Raw genomic sequence first — 21,077 nt, 5'->3', positions numbered from 1 at the left:
AATCAGTTTGTCCTCTAGTTGGCTGACTGGTAAGCCAAGAAGGTACAGTGATCGCCTTTACCCTTGAGAGAATCAATTTGGTACAGTTCTTCTTGCTAAGGCTGCCAGTGTCACTGACTAGTCGTTCAACCACGAGGTCACCTAGAGGCTTGTCATGGATCCAGCTTCCCTGTTGGCAGACTCGGAAGAAGAGAAGATGGTAAGTTCTGACCCATGTCTTTTCACCAATGTCCCTGGAGTCAGGGTCATAACCGCAGCATCAATTGACAGAGAGAACAGGATGGCCTCCTCAGGTACATAAAAACTTATCTAACAAGAGTGCCAGGAGGCAAAAATCTTATCAAAGCCGCTCATTTGGAGGGAATTACTTCTCCCAGATACTTGAACATTGACATTCGATAGCTTCAAGTTCTAGCTCCAACATGGAAAGTTCCAGGGTGGGCCTTGAACCCTTACGAACAATGAATAAATGGTCAATGGTGGTCTTATGCCATTTGTTTCCCTGATCAGGCCAAGGACCTTCAAGAAGGTTGATTCAGTCTCAATTGTTCTACCTCTACTGGGGCTGAAGCTGAGTTTTGAGCAGAAGGATCCAAATACTTAGACTTGTCTCCCAATAAGCGGTAAGGGGTCAGCATGATCTCAGAGTTATCAAGGTTTAACCTATTTCCATTCTGGTCCCAATACAGACCGCAACTGGTACTTGATGAAGAAGAGACAATGGCAAAGGGGCTCTCTTCCCTTGAAGCCCTTGTGTGCTGGTGAATGCACGATTGGAAGAATATGCTCGTACCGACATGTATATCTTCTCAGGTTAGGATGAGCGCTCCCATTAGAGCTCATGGCCAGGTGCATTCTCCCATATAAGGGGTGCATGCACAGGGGTTGTACTTCCACCTGTAAGGGATAGTTAACAAGTGAGCTGTTGCAAACAAGGGACTGCGCTTCCACAAACAAGTGTGATGGCACAGTAAATCTCTTGCTTTAATAACAGTTTGTGTGAAAAACTTTATTGATTAGTATTATGTTTCATAGCCTTAAGCCCCTCTTAAAAATGTCCCAAGTAATCTGTAATATGTTTTTTCGTTTTTTCTTATCAGGTAATGGGCAGCACGGCCTACACCCAGTAGGGCACTATGAAGATAAAGAAACTACCTACTCAGAATTCTGCCAAAGTCCGAGCAACTTTGATTGTGCATTCTGTTGAGGAATTTGGTTTTATCTGTAGATGTAAATAGACAGCTCACTCGTCTTCTAGACTGTAGTTGTTGGTGTCATGGTTGAAATGGTATAGTAAGCAAATCACACCATTATATAGATTGAATACAGTATATCATTATTTCATGATTGTAACATTCGTCCTTGATATGTGAACGCAGGATATCACTATTTGAGGTAACAAGGATAAGTGGAACTTGTGGGGAAATTATGCTTGAAGCTGGTTACCATTTACCCAAAACTAGATTTTCTTATGCCACGATGATGTTTATCACTGACAGACGTTTTCCCATAATAGGGTAATTACCTTTTCTCCTGTGGACACAAAGTTCTTTGATTAAAATATATATTCATCCCCAAAAACAAGACCAGAAAGGGACTGGAAAAAGTTTCTGTACGTCAAATTTTTAGTGATATTAATGTCTAAACCCTGCTGACTGTGTATGCAGATCATAGACTGTAATGTTGTAGGGTTCTCCTTAACTTGAAGCTTTCTTATGTCTGCCTTGACCGGAGAGGCTCTGTCGGTAATTTAACACTTACTATATAGGTTTGGCATCTGGAACCGGATGGGATGGCATTATGAAGGACTTTTGTATTTTATATCTTCTTTTTTAATGTATAGGCTTCCTAAACAACCGGTTCCTGGTGTCTTTGTGCAGATATGGGAGTGCTTATGTGTGGGCAGCTTGTTTTTCTCAAATCCATTTTCTGGGCTGGTTAGTCTCATTCAATATGGTAACATTTCTAGAAACTTCTTTTTTCATTTTGAAATAAACCCATTTACTATATAGATGCAGAATTAATTGGCTTACATAAAGTGCCCCTCGCACAGCCCTTTTTTGCTTAAAGATAGAGTATTTAGTATCAAATAAAAAATCTTACCTATCCCATGAGCTACTCAGTTGTCCTGAAGAACACGGTGCAGAGTACTGGTGGAAGAGAGACGGTATACACAGGAGAAAAAATAAGAGGCGAGTTCCCAAGGTTCTCGCTGGATCCCTGTGCACAGTATAAAATCAAGGGGTGGTGCACCGTGCCCATTTCTTCTTGAAAGTTTACCTTATGCCCAGACCTTTGGGTATTCCACCATATTTTTTGTGTACAGTAGTGAGAAGCTAGAAATAGGTTGGTATTCTGCGTGCTACGTTCAGCCACAGTAAGCAAACCACTAAATTGCGAGTAGGGTGCACAAACAGAGTACAGGTGACATAGCCAGGTGAGTGTGTACACACAAGCCATTCACTAGTAACTACTGTACTGACACTTTGTTATAAATTCTAATAAGAGTTAAAGCTTCGCTGAAATCACACTGCTATCAAAGGACGATGATTCGTAACTATTTAGGAACAAAGCTACATTAGCTAGATACTACAATTATACACCCATAACTTCAATTATAAGAGTGACTACAATTGAATATGAATCCAGACATACTAAGGGGCTTAATATACATACTGTGTTGTAAGATTTAGGAATAAATTGCATGACTAACAGACAATCATTTCTAAAAGCCAAATTACTCTGAAACATGTGTATAATACAAGACTAAATGTCTAATGAATAAATCAACAGTGACAATACACACATGCAAATATAAAACCAAAATTTTATATTCAGAAGCTAGTGCTTACCCTTCGGATGATAATGCCCAAGAGCTGAGAAAAGAAAAAAATTTTGATCTTGAGTCTGATGTATGGAGTTTCAACTCATAATATTGCAAAGAAACTACTGTATTTATAAATTTATTATGGGGAAAAATTTCACATAATGAAGATGCAGGCAAAATGGATACAACTTGTCATAATGAAAAAAATCCAACATCCCATTTATGTATAATGTTTTTGGCAGGAAATCATCAAGGTTAAATAAAATTTGATACTGTATTCATGCAAAAAACACCTCACAATTTGATAGAGTATTCAAACTATGTCCTTTGATGATCAATTCAACTGAGGATACAACTGAAATACAATTGTTTCTGGTTCAATAATTACAGCTTCAAAGATTTGACAAATAAAGATTACTGTAACCGAAGTTAATTAATGTAATTTTCTTGAGCTATGTAAGATGAAAAATATAAAATGCCAAACTTGTATATTTCTGACTTGATTGTATTTTTCAATTTTAAATAAATCAGTTGAAAATTCTTTTAAAGTTACTAAAGTTGACATTTCCTATAATTTTTTTAGACCATGTGTATGGGAACTTTTATAGTAAAGTGATTGTACACTACAGTATAATGTACTGTACTGGCATATTCACATTACTCTAAAGTAATTATTGCAATTCTATACAGGACACTTATTCTGTAACCAAAATTTTTATGATGGACAGCTAGAATTCAGTCAAACTTTAGCACATTGACAGTACAGTAGTTACATTACAAGGCATATTATACTATACATAAAATAACTAAACATTGAATACTGTACAGTAATACTGCTTATTAGTCTACAATACCTTCACATAAAAATATCTGATTTACGAGGCAAATGTTTTAACAACAAGAATAATTTTTTTAATGAGTGTTACAGTGATACAAATACTGAAAAATTTCTCATAACCCAGAGAAAGGTCTGGTGTTTGGTGTCTCATGAGGTCAAAATACTGCTTACATAATCTATCCTAAAATAAAAACATTAACTTAACTACTCCAGACCCTCATAGTTTATGAATAACAAAAAAAATAATATTACAATTTTTCAAGATATACTGTATAGTAATGTTAAACCAAAAACTATGCAAGTTCTTCACTCCATAATGTACTCATATACTGATTTAAATAAGAGCTTTTTAAGAGATGTCTTGTCATATAATGAAACAAAGGAGTTCCAATAAGAAATAATTTTAAAAGTAATTTGTATTTTTCCTAAATACATAAACCTACGGACTTTAGATAGGGAAATGATTTCAGTGTGTGCTGGAACAGTTGTAGAATTTGTTAACGATGAAGTTAACAACAGGTGGTGATTGCAGGTGAGAAGCTCTGTACCTCCACCGGTTGGAAGAACTCCACTTTTGACCTTTTGGCTCAGAACTGAGAGGGGTGGCTGAGGAATAAAGTTCAACTTTGAAAATTATTTTCAAAATCTGTTATTTGTTCATACAAGTATAAATCTTTAGTCCTGCTTGGTGAGTTGTAAATCCCCCTAGAACCAAACTGGTAGGTTCATTTCCTTCCCTGGAAATGTCAATCTACCTGGTCCCCTACATGAGCAAAGGAAATGACTCCAGGAGAATCATATGTGTCTCATCATAGAGATGAGTAGATTGATAGGATCAGGCCTATCCAAGATGACTGTACAGGGTCAACTGAGAAACTCTTTCCCCAAAGGGAAAATCAGTCCGATTAGATATGACAAATTTGAAATAATTTGAGCTCTTACAGTGGTGATATACTGTATTTCGGTGATAGCTGAAACTACCCGTTAAGACTTTCGCGAGGAGTCACTATCCTCCAGTTAGCGGGGGTAGACCAACCACCCTGCTCACACCAGCACTAGTAAACAACCATCATTTTGCAATTGCAGCAGGACTTTCTGGGGAAGGTGAAGGTGGGACCAGTATGTGTAAAGAGCTCCAGGTTTATTGTTAGGAAAAGTCAAACGATTTCAAATTTGTAATTGTTTCCGGCACTATATACAAACCTTACACATTCTACAGTGGGACTCACTCACCGAGGTGTTATTGACCACGTTTTGTGCACCCAGCACCTAAGGTAAATGTATCCAGGTTCCTGTGGGTTATATCTTGCAAGTAGTAGACGGTGAACGTTCTTTGCAGTTTCCACACCCTAGCTTGTAGTACCTGCATCTTACAGAAATTCTTTTTAAATGCCAACAACCATGATGTTGTGAGCACAGGGACAACGACTGGAAGGTGAGGAGCCTGGTTGTATGGCTCTCTCAATTATCTGTTTAATCCAGGAATTTATGGAGTTCTTCATTTTCTTCCTCTTGGTTTTCCCCATGCTCATAAAGAGCCTGCTGATCTGGGGACAGGCTCTGGAAGTCATTTTTAGGTATTCCTCAGCACCCTCACAGGGCAGACTACCCTAGTGGTCTGGGAAAGGGCCCGAATCTAGGATCCGCTACAGCCGGATTTTGATTCTTTGCTACAAACTCAGGGACGAAAATAAGCGTCACTTGCCCCTATCCCCTTGAATGGACAATGTCATAGGACATACAATGTAGCTCACTGACTATCTTAGCGGAGGCCAGGCCTAGAAGAAACCATTCAGGGTCAAGCCACGATCTGATGCGTGATAAGGAGGTTCATATGGTGCTCCTTTCAGTGAGTGTAGTACTGTACTTTCATTATGTTCCAAGGACTGGGGCAGGTGCACTCAAAATTCAGTACGATGAGAGACAATGCAGATGAGGAAATGTTAACTCCATTTAGCTTAAAAATGAGGCTTAAGGCTGAACGATAGCCTTTCACCGGTGACACTGAACAAAGTTTCTCCTCCCTGAAGTACAACAATAACTCCGCTATTGTAGGGATAAAAGGCACAAAGGGGAGACATACCCCGCCTACGACGCCAACCACAAAAGACGGACCACCTTGCCTGATATACTGCTGCAGATGACTCCCGGAGGTATTCTGCCATTCTCTTTGTAACCAGTCTCGAAAAGCATTTCTTCGTGAGGAGTTGCAGGATAACCTCCAGATGTGAGGACAAAGCAATGGAATCGCCTGGTAGAATATTTCCATTCGTGGTTGTCCGAGTAGATTGGGAAGTGAAGGGAGCTCTCTTAGTGCTTCTGTGAGCAGATATAGATGGTATGGGAACCATCCCTCATGTTGCCACAGCGGGGCCACCAGAGTCATTGAGAGATATTGCGATCCCGTGACCTTGTTTAGGAGCTTCCTTACTAGGCAGAAGAGGGGAACGTGTAGTGTTTATCTGTTCTACGGATGTTGGAAGGCATCTTGCTAGACTGCCTGGGGGTCCAGTACTGAAGAGCAATACACTGGAAGTTTCCGGTTTATAGACGTAGCAAAAAGGTTGATTGTTGGCGAACCCCACAAAGTCAAAACAATGTTGGCTATCTGTTGTTTCAAAGACCATTTGGAGCCTACTATCTGAGTCCTCTTGCTCATATTGTTCGCCAGCACATTCTTGCCCTGGAAAAAAAAAAGCCGGTAGTTCTACCCAGTTGTTTTCTTTTCATCTGAAGATTTCCACAACTAGCTGGCAGGGATGTTGTTCAAAAGTACCTCCTTGTTTGTTTATATATGACACCACTGTAGCATTGTCGCTCATCAGCACTACAGAGTGCTCTGAGAGGAGCTGATTGGATTGCTTTGGCCGAGAGAGGCTTATGTGGCACTGTCCCTCAGATTCTGACCAAAGCCCGGATTCTGTGAGGTGCAACAGATGAGGCTCCCACCCTTCTTTTGATCCATCTGTGAAGAGCAACAATTCTGTAGGAGGAGAGAGAAAGTATACTCCCCTGAGCAGATTGGGGTCTGATACCTACCAGCTCAGGTCTCTCTTCGGCACCAGGGTGTTTGGTGTGTCGAGGTGCTGAGACCAAAGTCTTCAGTTGCCACTGTACAGAGTGAATGCACAGATGACCGTTGGAAACCAACTTCTCCAAAGAGGTTAGGTGTCCCAGAAGCCTTTGGCAAAGAACTTCTAGCAAGTTGTCCGGCGAAAGAAAACGGAGAGCTACCCTTTTCAATTCTTTCTACACGTTCTTTGGATGAGAAGACTTTGCTTAGTTTAGTCATGATCTTCAAACCTAGAAATACTAGCTCTTGTGAAGGTTGCAGGGACAACTTCTCGTAATTTATCACGATCCCCAGATCTTGGCAAAAGGCGAGAGGCCTGTCTTGATGGAGGAGAAGGAACTTCAAATCTGCTAACACTAGCCAATCGTCTAGATAATGAAAGAGACCAATACTGTTCTTCTGAATTCAGGTGGACACTAAGGTAATGATCTGAGTGAACACCTAAAGTGCTATGGACAGGCCGAATTAAAGCACCTTGAACTGGTATATCTCTATCAGCTTAATGTGAATCTCAGGTACTTCCCCGAGGATGGATGAACGAGGATGGATGAACAGGGATCTGAAAGTATTGTACGCATCCTTGAGGACTACTGATATCAAGAAGTCCTCTGTTCTGACAGCCTGCCTGACCATCTGGCATGACTCCATCTTGAACAGTTTGTTGGATAAACTCATTCAGGGCTGAGAGGTTGATGATTGCTCTCCAGTCTCCAAGCGCCTTTCCTACAAGAACTAACTGACTGTAGAAGCCTGGAGGCTCGTCCGGGGCCCCATGGAGAGTGTACTTTTCTAGCATGGTCTGGACTTCGACCTAAAGGACTGCTTTCTTCACGGATCCCTTTGCGTATTAATCTGACATTGTCAGATGGAGGTCCAGAGGAGGGTGAGAGTGCATGTATCCCTCTTTGAGCATGGAGACCGACCAAGGTTCGGCACCAAGGCGCACCCATCTCTGCCATTAAAATAACAAGTGACCTGGACCGCAAGCAGACCTCTGTCAGGTGGAGGAGCTCGCCCCCCCACCTCGCTAGTGCTCAGTAAATGGGTGCTCACACAAGCAGAATGGACTAGAGTACTTTTGTACGACCTGCCTCCTGCAGAAGCTTGGCAAGTAGCATTATGTGCTCCTACAGAAAGAGGCATTCACTCATAAAAGACAACTAAGGCTGCAGATGGGTGATACCAGCAACTTATCTAGGAGGAAAATAGTTTTCCCTTCCCAATTATGGTAAACTGGGATAGGCTCTTGGCTACCTGGTCAGCCAACTACCCAGTAGGGTAGTCAGCTTTGCCCCAGGATTGTGTCTGTTGCTCAGCAATCAATTGAAAGGAACAAGGAAACTTGACTATCATGCGAAACATCAATTCTCGTTGGTTGCTTCTGAGGGGCTGAGAGATTGCTTAGCAAGTAAATATCTCACGTCAATTGGTGTAGAGTCAGCTGGTAGGGCAGCAGACGAGTCCTCTGACACCAAAACGTTGACGAGGGCCAAAGAGTCTACCTACAAAGCTGCTGAACGCTGCAACCCAGCAGGCCAGTGCAGCAGAACCTCCTTGGAGGGGGGACCCACCAAACCTAAGGACAAACAAACCTATAAAAGAGGAGACAGTGGTAAGGGAAGCGGCACCGTCTCTCGAGGACCGAGGTTGCCCAGGAGTTAAATGGCCTCCACTACTGCTCGACGGTCCCCGGGAGGAAACCATATGAACAGGAGCCTCGAAGGAAGGTCGGGAAGCGGAAGAAGAACCTCTGGGTTTCTTCTGCTTCAAAGATACATTTCAAGGAGAAGAATCTGGTTTGAACTTTTTCTTACCCCGCCGCCCGAACCTTTCCCCCTGGGAAGTAGACCACGCCCACCATTCGTTACCCTTTCTAGACTCACTACAATGTTGCCCCTGCAGACACGACAAAAACTGTGAGGATCAGTGTCCTCCAGGGACATAAAGGTACTGCAGGTGTGGCCCTCAGGACCAGGGCAGGTACGCATGGTCGCAGGAAGGTGCATATACACACCCACACAGTGTAAAGAAAAAGACAAAAAGATTAATGGCAGTCCAATAATGCTAGGAGGAAGAACAGCAACAACCATTTTCAATCCAAGCCAAAAGTAAAGTGAAGCACAGTCACAGGTGTGTAGCTACCCGCCCTCCCCCCAGCTAACTTGCGGGATGGGTAGTTAACCCTCGCTAAATTTTAATTGCTTCTCCTTCCAGCTTCGCCAAAAGTAATACTCCTATAAATATGTTATTTTCATTAGTAAAATAAATTTTTGAATATACTTACCCGATAATCATGTAGCTGTCAACTCCGTTGCCCGACAGAATTCTACGGAAGGGATACGCCAGCTATCACTATACTAGAAGGGGGTGTACTCACCAGCGCCACCTGTGGCCAGGTACTGCAGTACTTCTTGTTGACACCACCTCAATTTTTCCTCGGTCCACTGGTTCCCTATGGGGAGGAAGGGTGGGTCAATTAAATCATGATTATCGGGTAAGTATATTCAAAAATTTATTTTACTAATGAAAATAACATTTTTCAATATTAAACTTACCCGATAATCATGTAGCTGATTCACACCCAGGGGGGTGGGTGAAAACCAGTGTACATGACTAAAAGATAGCTAAGTATCCCGTATTTCATATAATCAGTTATTCAGAATAACAATGAAATAATAAGTACCTGGTAAGGAAGTCGACTTGAACCGTTACTCTGCCTTTAATAAGTTCGTCTTCCTTACTGAGCGCAGCGTTCCTCTTAGGAGGCTGAATCAACTCTAAGGTGCTAAAGTATACAGGGCTGCAACCCATACTAAAGGACCTCTACACAACCTCTAACCCAGGCGCTTCTCAAGAATGAATTGACCACCCGCCAAATCAAAAAAGGATGCGGAAGGCTTCTTAGCCTACCGTAACAACCCAAAAAACAACAATAAAAGCATTCAAGAGAAAGGTTAAAAAAGGTTATGGGATTAAGGGAATGTAGTGGCTGAGCCCTCACCTACTACTGCACTCGCTGCTACGAATGGTCCCAGGGTGTAGCAGTTCTCGTAAAGAGACTGGACATCTTTAAGATAAAATGATGCAAACACTGACTTGCTCCTCCAATAAGTTGCATCCATAATGCTCTGCAGAGAACGGTTCTTATTAAATGCCATCGAAGTGGCTACCGCTCTCACTTCGTGGGTCCTTACCTTCAGCAAAGCAAGGTCTTCATCCTTCATGTGAGAATGGGCTTCTCTAATCAGAAGCCTTATATAATACGAAACTCCGTTTTTGGACATGGGCATCGAAGGTTTCTTGATTGCACACCATAAGGCTTCTGACTGTCCTCGTATAGGTTTTGACCTATTAAGATAATATTTCAGAGCTCTGACAGGGCAAAGAACTCTTTCTAGCTCGTTACCCACCATGTTGGAAAGGCTAGGAATTTCAAACGATCTAGGCCAAGGACGTGAAGGAAGTTCATTCTTAGCTAAAAATCCGAGCTGTAAAGAACATGTTGCAGATTCGGATGTGAACCCAATGTTCTTGCTGAAGGCGTGAACCTCACTAACTCTTTTAGCTGTTGCAAGGCAGACGAGGAAAAGAGTCTTGAGGGTAAGGTCCTTGAAGGAAGCTGACTGGAGAGGTTCGAACCTAGGAGACATAAGGAACCTTAAGACTACGTCTAGATTCCAGCCTGGAGTGGATAAACGACGTTCTTTAGAAGTCTCGAAAGATTTAAGGATGTCTTGAAGGTCCTTGTTGGAAGAAAGGTCCAAACCTCTGTGGCGGAGAACTGAAGCCAACATACTTCTGTACCCTTTAATCGTAGGAGCCGAAAGGGATCTCTCATTCCTTAGATGTAATAGGAAGTCAGCTATTTGGGTTACAGAGGTATTGGTAGAGGAAACTGCATTGGCTCTACACCAGCTTCGGAAGACTTCCCACTTGGATTGGTAGACTCTACGAGTGGATACCCTCCTTGCTCTGGCAATCGCTCTGGCTGCCTCCTTCGAAAAGCCTCTAGCTCTAGCGAATCTTTCGACAGTCTGAAGGCAGTCAGACGAAGAGCGTGGAGGTTTGGGTGTACCTTGTCTACGTGAGGTTGACGTAGAAGGTCCACTCTTAGAGGGAGAGTCCTGGGAACGTCGACCAGCCATTGTAGTACCTCTGTGAACCATTCTCTTGCAGGCCAAAGGGGAGCAACCAGCGTCAGCCGTGTCCCTTCGTGCGAGACGAACTTCTGAATGACTCTGTTGATGATCTTGAACGGTGGGAATGCGTAAAGGTCGAGATGGGACCAATTCAGCAGAAAAGCATCCACATGAACTGCTGCTGGGTCTGGAACTGGGGAACAGTACAAAGGAAGCCTCTTGGTCATGGAGGTGGCAAACAGATCTATCGTAGGTTGACCCCACAAAGTCCAAAGTCTGTTGCACACGCTCTTGTGAAGGGTCCATTCCGTGGGGATGACTTGATCTTTTCTGCTTAGGCGATCTGCTGAGACGTTCATGTTGCCCTGAATGAACCTCGTTACTAGAGTGAGGTTTAGACTTCTTGACCAAATGAGGAGGTCCCTTGCTATCTCGTACAGGTTCCTCGAATGGGTCCCTCCCTGCTTGGAGATGTAAGCCAAGGCTGTGGTGTTGTCGGAGTTCACCTCCACCACCTTGCCTAGCAGGAGGGACTTGAAGTTCATTAGGGCCATATGAACTGCCAGCAGCTCCTTGCAGTTGATGTGGAGCGTTTCCTGTTCCCTGTTCCCGAGCATTCCTGTCCGTTCAAGGTCGCGCCCCAGCCCGAGTCTGATGCATCCGAGAAGAGATGAAGATTGGGGGTCTGAATCGCTAACGATAGGCCCTCCTTGAGAAGGAGGTTGGTCTTCCACCACAAGAGAGTGGTCTTCATCTCTTTGGTGACAGGAATAGAGACTGCTTCGAGCGTCAAATCCTTGTCCCAATGAGCTGCTAGATGGAATTGGAGAGGGCGGAGGTGGAGTCTCCCTAACTCGACGAACAGGGCTAACGATGACAGGGTCCCTGTTAGACTCATCCACTGTCTCACCGAGCAACTGTTCCTCTTCAGCATGCTCAGGATGCATTCTAGGGCTTGGCTTATCCTTGGGGCCGATGGAAAAGCCCGAAAATCCTGACTCCGAATCTCCATTCCCAGGTAAACTATGGATTGGGAGGGAATGAGCTGGGACTTTTCTAAGTTGACTAATAGACCCAGTTCCTTGATCAAGTCCAAAGTCCAGTTGAGACTCTCCAGACAGCGACGACTCGTGGAGGCTCTCAACAGCCAGTCGTCTAAATAAAGGGAGGCTCTGATGTCCGATAAGTGGAGGAATTTTGCAATATTCCTCATCAGATGCGTAAACACCATAGGAGCTGTGCTTAGGCCAAAACACAGGGCTTGGAATTGGTACACAACCTTTCCAAAAACGAATCTCAGGAAAGGTTGGGAGTCTGGATGAATAGGAACGTGAAAGTAAGCGTCTTTCAGATCCAACGAGACCATCCAGTCCTCCTGCCTGACCGCTGCTAGGACCGACTTCGTCGTCTCCATAGTGAACGTCTGCTTGGTGACATAAGCATTGAGCGCGCTGACGTCCAGCACCGGTCTCCAACCTCCTGTCTTCTTGGCCACCAGAAAGAGACGGTTGTAGAAGCCCGGGGATTGATGGTCCCGGACTATAACCACTGCCTTCTTCTGTAACAGGAGCGACACCTCCTGGTGTAACGCTAGCCTCTTGTCCTTTTCCTTGTAGTTGGGAGAGAGGTTGATGGGAGAAGTGGTCAGAGGGGGTTTGAGGCAGAATGGTATCCTGTAACCCTCCCTTAGCCACCTGACAGACTGGGCGTCTGCACCTCTTCTTTCCCAAGCTTGCCAGAAGGTCTTGAGTCTGGCTCCTACTGCTGTCTGGAGAGGAGGAGAGTCAGTGTTTGCCTTTTGAAGTCTTGGGACCTTTCCTAGACCTGCTCCTGGAAGAGTCTGGACGGGAGCTTCCTCGGCTGGGGGCTCTGCCACGAAAGGGCGGAATAAACCTTGTAGCAGGAGTATCAGCCACTGGGGTGCGGTAAGTCCTGGGAACTGAGGGAGCAACCTTAGCCTTACGAGCTGAAGAGGCCACAAGATCATGAGTGTCCTTCTGAATCAGGGCCGCAGACAAATCCTTGATAAGCTCTTCGGGGAACAAGAACTTAGAAAGCGGAGCAAAAAGGAGTTGAGACCTTTGACAAGGTGTGATGCTGGAAGAAAGAAAAGTGCAAAGTTGCTCCCTTTTCTTAAGAACTCCTGAAACAAACATTGATGCAAGCTCGCCGGACCCATCCCGAATTGCTTTATCCATGCAGGACATTATAAGCATGGCTGAGTCCTTGTCCGCAGGGGAGGTCTTCTTGCTCAAGGCCCCCAGGCACCAGTCGAGAAAATTGAAAATCTCAAAGGCACGAAATACACCCTTTAAGAAGTGGTCTAAGTCGGAAAAGGTCCAGCAGACCTTAGAGCGCCTCATCACTGATCTACGAGGAGAGTCGACCAAACTTGAGAAGTCAGCCTGGCCAGAGGCAGGGACTCCCAAGCCTGGTTCCTCTCCTGTGGCATACCATACGCCCGCCTTAGAAGTGAGCTTAGTAGGTGGGAACATAAAGGAAGTCTTCCCTAGTTGCTGTTTGGACTGCAACCAATCCCCTAATATTCTTAAAGCTCTCTTAGAGGATCTAGCAAAGACGAGCTTAGTATAGGCTGACTTAACAGGTTGCATGCCCAGCGAAAACTCAGATGGAGGAGAGCGGGGGGTAGCAGAAACAAAATGGTCCGGGTATACCTCTCTGAAAAGAGCCAGGACCTTACGAAAGTCAATGGGTAGAGGAGAAGACTTGGGTTCCTCCACGTCCGAAGAGGGATCTAGGTGCGCAGCTTCCTCCTCAGAAACCTCATCACCAGAGTGTAGCGAAGTGAGAGGTAAAGTAACAGCGGTATGCTGAACAGCAGAATCTGAACAAGCGGGTGCATAAACACTTGTGGTTTCATCCTCAAGTCTCTGTTGCTGAGTTAAAACCTGAGGTTCAGGCTGCAAAGACTGGTCAAGAAGAGTAGAGGAAGGTAGGCGCATGGGTTGAGGTGGCTGACTCCTAGCATGAGCTTCCTGTCTCAAGAGTTGCGCTTGCTGTAAGGGTTGCGGATGCGCAGTAGCAGGTTCCTGAGGAACGAGTTGAGGTTCCTGAGGTGTGAGCTGCGAGAGTTGAGGTAGCGGCTGCGCAGAACGCAGTTCCTGTCTCGCGAGTTGAGGTTCCTGAGGTGCTAGCCTTAAGAGTTGAGGCTCTCGCCTTGAGGAGAGTTGAGGTCGCTGCAGCGAGAGCTGAGGTGGCTGCCTCATGGATGGAAGAGGTTGTCGTACCTCAAGAGGTTGTTGCCTCGATGGTCTAACCGCAAGAGGAAGAGGAGGAAGTAAGGCATAAGACTCCTGCTCCCATTGTTGAGGTTGTCTTAAGGAAGGCTGAGGTTGCTGCACACCGCTGGTAACTGGCAACTCAGAACGCGGTAAGGTAGCCTGAGGAACCTCAACTTCGTACGCCTGGCAGACTGGACTGCGGTGAGGCGGAGCGCTCGCAGGAGGAGGTGTAACCTTCTCAGCCTGAAACTCACGCATTAAGACCGCAAGCTGTGACTGCATGGACTGCAGCAAAGTCATCTTGGGGTCAACAGACGCTAAGGTCTGCTGAGGCAAAGCCTTAACAGAAGATGAGGTCTGTTGAGGCATCGCCTTACCTCTCTTAGGAGGTGTGCAGTCACCTGATGACTGCGGAGAGTCAGAGCTAATCCAATGACTGCATCCAGGTTGTAGAACTCTTGAGGTCTGGACTTTACGTTTAAGAGGTCTTGAGACCTGAGTCCAGCGTTTTCTCCCCGACATTTCTTCTGCAGACGAGGAAAATAAGGGCTCAATCGTCTGCGGGTGGGAGTGACGGTCTCTGTAAGACACGCCCGCAACCACCGAGGATACTTCTGTGCGCCGATCAAGGCCTGCCGAACCCTTTTGCCCTTCGACATTGCTTCTCCCCTGGGCTTGGGAGCTTGCAAGAGGTCCCGGACTGGGAGGACGACTGGCACGCACAGAAGTACCCTCACGCACAACACTGACACTGACACTAGCACTCGGCACCGCACTGACACTAGCACTTGGCACAGCACTGGCACTATCACCTCCCACTGCACTTTTGACCTTAAGTTCTTTGACGTCTGCCAAAAGAGACTTATGGTCACTAACCACCGATTCCCTTTGTCACCTAAAGCCTGAATGGCATGCAAAACAACGGACATATCAGGTTGAGCACAAATAGTAGGTTCGGGGGTAGCCACTACAGGGGGAGGAAAAGGTTGAGGATCATGAGGTGAGGAAAAAAGCGAAGAGCGAGAAGAACTCCTCCTAACTCTCTCTCTCTCTAACTTGGTTGAATATTTAAGGAATCGAACAAATTCAAGTTCCGAAAGTCCGGCGCATTCCTCACATCGATCTTCCAACTGACAGGGTCTTTCCCTACAGTCAGAACAAGCGGTGTGAGGATCAACCGAGGCCTTCGGAATACGCCTATTACAAGACCTACATCGTCTATGGGGTGGGGCTTGTGAAAGGTCAGACATCTTGAATCAAAGAGCAAGTCAAGGGGGATTCCAAATCAAGCAAAAGATCGTTAACCATTAATCAAAACCAAATAAAAGCTATCTAAGCTAATAGAAAAGTTTCCAGTATAGCGAAAGCTGAAATCTTAGAGAAATACTTCACCAAAAACCGTGAACAATACTCCAAAATTATAAGCGTATCCAAGAACGTCTTGCCGGAAGCACGACAGAGGAAAAATTGAGGTGGTGTCAACAAGAAGTACTGCAGTACCTGGCCACAGGTGGCGCTGGTGAGTACACCCCCTTCTAGTATAGTGATAGCTGGCGTATCCCTTCCGTAGAATTCTGTCGGGCAACGGAGTTGACAGCTACATGATTATCGGGTAAGTTTAATATTGAAAAAACATAGGTTTGTATTCCAGTTACGGAACAAACTCACTTTAGGCCCTGGTGCAGACTTAGATGTGACACCTAGGGGTGCTGGAACTTTTCCTGCTAGCACAGGTGTCACCTTGCAAGCCTTAACAGTCCATTTGGGCTTAGGAGGGTACCATTGGTGATGTCACCAGGGTCAATGACACAGGAGACACGATTAAGCATTTCACCAATGGCGTCACCATAGGAGACGTTGGCACTAGGGCCACCAAGGGATAGGTAGCCTTAGCTACCAACTCCCTCAACAATATTAGAGGGCCTATCTGAAAGATCCAAGTAGGCCCAAGGCTTCCTTATGTCAAGCTCGTCAGCGGTCTGCATGGAAAAATGGAAAACACCTCCAACCTCTGACAGAGTGCAGCAAACACTCCATGAAAACCTGAAATGCCTGCTGATGTAGATCCAAGAGCTCCTTGCTCCTGACACCCAAGGCTGGAGGGTATGCGTGGGGGTGGAGGTAGCCGGTGCATTTAATGAAGAGACATGAGAAGCACAAGACTTATTTGGTGTTTTCTTGGGCATTGCTAGGACAGGTCCTGGCAAAAGGTTAGCTCTCTTCTTCCCCCTCAAGGGATATGCCTGCCACTACACAGGAGTCCTCCACCTACGTGGCACACAGGGATGATTGTGAACAATTATGCCCCCTACAAAAGTCACACAGATTGTGGATCTACAGCTGGTTTACTTATAAACCAGTTGCAACGTCAACCCTTTCCCAGCACTACAAATTTCTTGCTTCACATCGATCACCAATGCAATTAACAGTCAGCATTCACTTTCTAAAAGAATAAGAAAATAAAAGGTTTGATTAAGGGCGCAACAGGCAACCAAAGAAAAATGTTCTTCCAACAGGTGGAAGGGTGGATTTTCTCCTCCACATTCACCACCTGTCATTAACTACCTCGTTAAAGTTCATTCTGTAAACGTCTCCCACTTCAAAGGACGAAAGGTTTATATACATGTAGTTTTATATTTACTACATTACAAAGCAAACACCCTAAATTTTTTGCCCTGTAAAGTTGGCACCACGACGTGTTTTTATAAAAGGTAAGACAATACCAGATAGCCTACTCAATGTTGTTATTAACGTCATTTCATTGTCTGAGTCTCAATGTTGTTATTAACGTCATTTCATTAACTTTTGGGTGACTGATGGTGGGTTAGTGTGCATGTCATGTTTGCAATCACTTGTGAGAGATTTTACAGTTTTTTGTATGACAGAATCATTAACAAGCTATTTGCAAATTAAAAGCTTCCAAGCACAGTACTGTATCTATGCTTAAGTTCCCATATGTTATCTAACAATAGCAAATTTTTCACCAGCTCCGCTTCAATTCCAGCATGACTACCATCCCATCTCAGACTGGACCCCTATAGGCCTTCTCCTTTATTTCAGATAGGCAAAGGCTAGGAGAAGGAAAACTCCAAAATCAAACCAAACCAAACCAAACAAGACCCCAACGGCGGAGCTTCCCAGCGCCGGCGGAAGAGGGCAATGCCTATAGAGCAGGCAACAAGGCGGGCCTTGACATAACAAGAACCCGGCAGCCCGATGCAACCAACATCAGAGAAGCAGCCTGTCTCATGTCCTGAGCCGCGGTGAAAACGATGTGGGCCAAGTGTGTGTGCGTGGCCGTTGCAAAGCCACGACCACCCAAAACAATATACAGTACCCAGCTACTGGCATTCTGTCGTTTCCTCCACCCTTCTTCTGGTAGGAGGCTGATGGCTAACGACAGAACCCAATACTCGGACACGAGTGGGCGCCGACGACCATCCCATAGGCCATCACCTACAGGGGAATTCACATAAATTTGAAATTTTGGATAATTTCATCTATTCTGTCAAATGATGATGTTTAAAACACTCTCCACTTACTATATAACCATATTAGTGACTCGCATGACTACATGCTCAGCACATCCATGTACCGTTTGCCAAAATAAGGAAGGAAAAAAATAATGTCAATTTGCGGGCAAAGCAAGCTATGACTGAGCAAAGACCTTTAAAAATTTGTTAGATAAATTACCAGTGATTATGATGATATTTCAATTTCACGCCAACTGCACAAACCTTATGTTTTACCAACTAGTTACCTACTGGATTTTTTTATATAAATTTCTGATCATTAATATTGCTGCAAAGCACTTTTCTGGAGTTTCCCAATGGGATTCACTATAACTCTCTTTACATGAGAGTAGGAAAACTCAGAAAATGATAAACACACAACAATCAGCTGGAAAAATATATGGTCCATGAATCTGGCCAGAAAGTAAAGCATAATATGACTTTTATCACAAACTTAGATACAAAAATATTGGTACAATGTAACAATTTATAGACATGTACTACAGAGTTATTCTCGGGCGGTATCTAGCCTGAGATGTTATCTGCCTCTCATCTCAAAATAATTGAATGTCCGTTTTCTGGTCATCCACAGCAATCTTGGTTCAAAAGTTAGGTTAGGGGGTATTCCTGTAATTGGTTATTATCATACTGTATAAAGTTCATGTAGTCTTTTCTGGTACGTGCGTAGATCACTGGGTTACCAGACCTACAGCTCACATAGAAAACAAGAATCCTTCCTATAGTTGTCAACCATATTTTATTGTATAACTAACACTAATTATTCACTTACTGGTCTTTGCCTAGCCGTGGCTCGCTACGCTCGTAATTAAACATTATTTTATTGTGACTGTTCTGACACTTAGTAGCGCATTAGCCAAGTGAGCAAGTATTTTGGTGGACAAAAAAAATTGGTGAGCCGACCACCTACACACTATCCATTTCTATTAATCAATCTTTTAATATCAAAATACCAGGTGCTTTTCATCAAATGGACTACATATAATTTTGAAACTCCAGACAAATAGTAGCACATTAGTCTAGATAAACATAAAAATACAGCACTCTGTAATAAATATATCACCACTGGTCAAGAAAATACTTAGATGATTTCAATATCACTAGCTAAAAGGTTAACAATCATCTAAGGAATATTTATAATGAGCCATATGGAAGAAAGTGGTTACAATTAATTAATCTATATATATATATATATATATATATATATATATATATATATATATATATATATATATATATATATATATATATATATATATATACATATATATATATATATATATACATATATATATATATATATACACATATATATATATATATACACATATATATATATATATATATATATATATATATATATATATATATATATATATATATATATATAAAACTGAGCCTTTGTAGTTCGTTGGGCCAGACTGAGCATGAAACTTCAAAAGTTAGACTAGAAAGGCAAATTTTAAAAGGAAAACAAACACAAGAACACCACCTAACCTCAACTAGGAGCCATATGTTTACCTACTGGGAGGCTATGACCCTGCAACAACCCTCAGACTGCCTTTTCCTTAGCTTACCCTAACACTAAGACTCAGTCCTGTGTATGTTTCAGAATTGACTGAACTCCTGACAAGATAATATTAAATATTACTATATTTCAAATTAAGGTAATCAATAACTTCCCCATGAATGAAATCTATTTGACAAGTAACGACAAAGTTTACGCCTGTACCAACAAACTACATTCACCGCAAAATGACACAAACAGCAACATAACCTAATGCAGATTATTATGCACGACTACAGCCCCATTCCTTCACACCATAGGACCATCACCAAACTATAGGTGGAGCCTCTCTATAATGACAGAAAGGAACACGTGCATATAACACCACCTAACTGAAACTGCCTCACCTAACCTAACCTAACCTACAAGATGTCCATACCTACTTACTTAACAGGGGGCTAACACAGCCGTGACGAAAAACTCCTTTGACTGCCGTATTCCTAGTGATAGGGTTGAAAATTTGGGAATTATGGGGCATGGCTGTTATCATACATACACCAACTATAGGCTATGTCATGACTGACCTCGCAATACAGTGACCCAAGATACATAAGGTCAGGTTCACACGAGATCAACCACTGTCTACCATACCAAAATTTAGGCTAGTGAGGTGACAAAAAGGGTAAAATCAAAGTATAGTAATGTATAAAAATATGAACAGGCCTCCTGTAGGCAAGTGTAAAATCCACCTGGCACAAACCTGCTTTGAACAATAACGACGACGGTCAACAAGAGGCATGTGATTTTGAGGGCGACCATTATCCTCGGGCCAAGGTAAGCCGAAAGTCTGTCAAGTTTGCTTTCCGTAGCTTCAGTCGACGGATCAGCTGATTGTCTGTCAGGACCAGCTGAAGATAAACCATTTAGGTGAGAAGCCGAATCTGAGGAGTCTGTCCCACCTCCTTCCTCGGCCTCCTCCTCCTCCTCACCCAGGCAGTCACTAAGGTCCCTTTTCTCCTTTTTTCTCACCAACTCCTTTTCGTCCTCCCCTTCAGGCACTACTGGGGACGGTTCTGTGTCATTTCTTTCGGTATCTCCCTCTTCCACTACTCCAGGCATCCCAGTACCATTGCTCAACACCTGCACAATTTCCGTGGTTTATCACATAGTAAATAACCAATAGAGATTATACACTGCGGCACGTAAACAGTGAGAAACGTCACACGTAAACAAAAGAGCATCGGCGCTGAAACCATTGTTTGTTTACTTACTTTATTGAAGAGTGTTCGAGTGAATAAAGGCAAGGCTGGAAGTACACGTCTCTCTGTTACATGATAGAGTCTTTTTCGTGTTGTTTTTAATTTAGTTCAAGATTAAATAATATAACAAAAGAATGAAGGACGAAGTGTAGTGTGTGCTGTGCCTCCACATAGAGATAGATCTAGTTCATTTCTTATTTTACAGCCACGACCTCGGCGAAGAGAGAAGAAAAATATAAGGAATTGCAGTTCAAATGCCGAGGAACTACAAACAGTAGATGTTTTACTCGAGGAAGGAATAGAAAAAGAAAATAATTTACATAAAAAATTGAAAAGGGGAAAAAAGTACATATATAAAGAAAATAACTAAGGTAGTGCCCATGAAAAGGTAATTCCGACCCGCACTAGATCCTGAACTTGCAGCCTACCTGTCAAAATTACACCACTGCTTTAAAAAAAAAAAAGAAATATATATATATATATATATATATATATATATATATATATATATATATATATATATATATATATATATATATATATATATATATATGCGTGTGTGTGTGTGTGTGTGGGAGGGTGGGTTGTGGCACCCTAGCAGTACCATCTGAACTCGGTTGAGTCCCTTGTTAGGCTGGAGGAACGTAGAGAGTAGAGGTCCC

The 21,077-nt window shown here is 43.5% G+C and overlaps 1 protein-coding gene across 2 annotated transcripts in view; it reads right to left on the bottom strand.

The window, feature by feature from the left end:
• The window catches only part of LOC137630568 (thioredoxin domain-containing protein 11), an 80,490-nt gene that overhangs the window by 53,370 nt on the left and 6,043 nt on the right, over positions 1–21,077 (bottom strand). Inside the window, exons 2-3 of one of the 2 annotated variants that reach the window (XM_068362100.1) lie at positions 19,917–20,296; positions 2,853–2,876 (exon numbers count right to left, since the gene is read on the bottom strand). In XM_068362100.1, coding sequence (XP_068218201.1) covers positions 2,853–2,876; positions 19,917–20,296 — 404 coding nt within the window. The remainder of the gene's footprint in view (positions 1–2,852; positions 2,877–19,916; positions 20,297–21,077) is intronic. The other variant, XM_068362101.1, reaches the window with a different exon arrangement.

Source organism: Palaemon carinicauda, chromosome 38 (assembly GCF_036898095.1).
Source record: "Palaemon carinicauda isolate YSFRI2023 chromosome 38, ASM3689809v2, whole genome shotgun sequence".
Lineage (NCBI taxonomy): Eukaryota > Metazoa > Arthropoda > Malacostraca > Decapoda > Palaemonidae > Palaemon > Palaemon carinicauda.
This window is presented reverse-complemented; position numbering and strand designations above follow the sequence as displayed.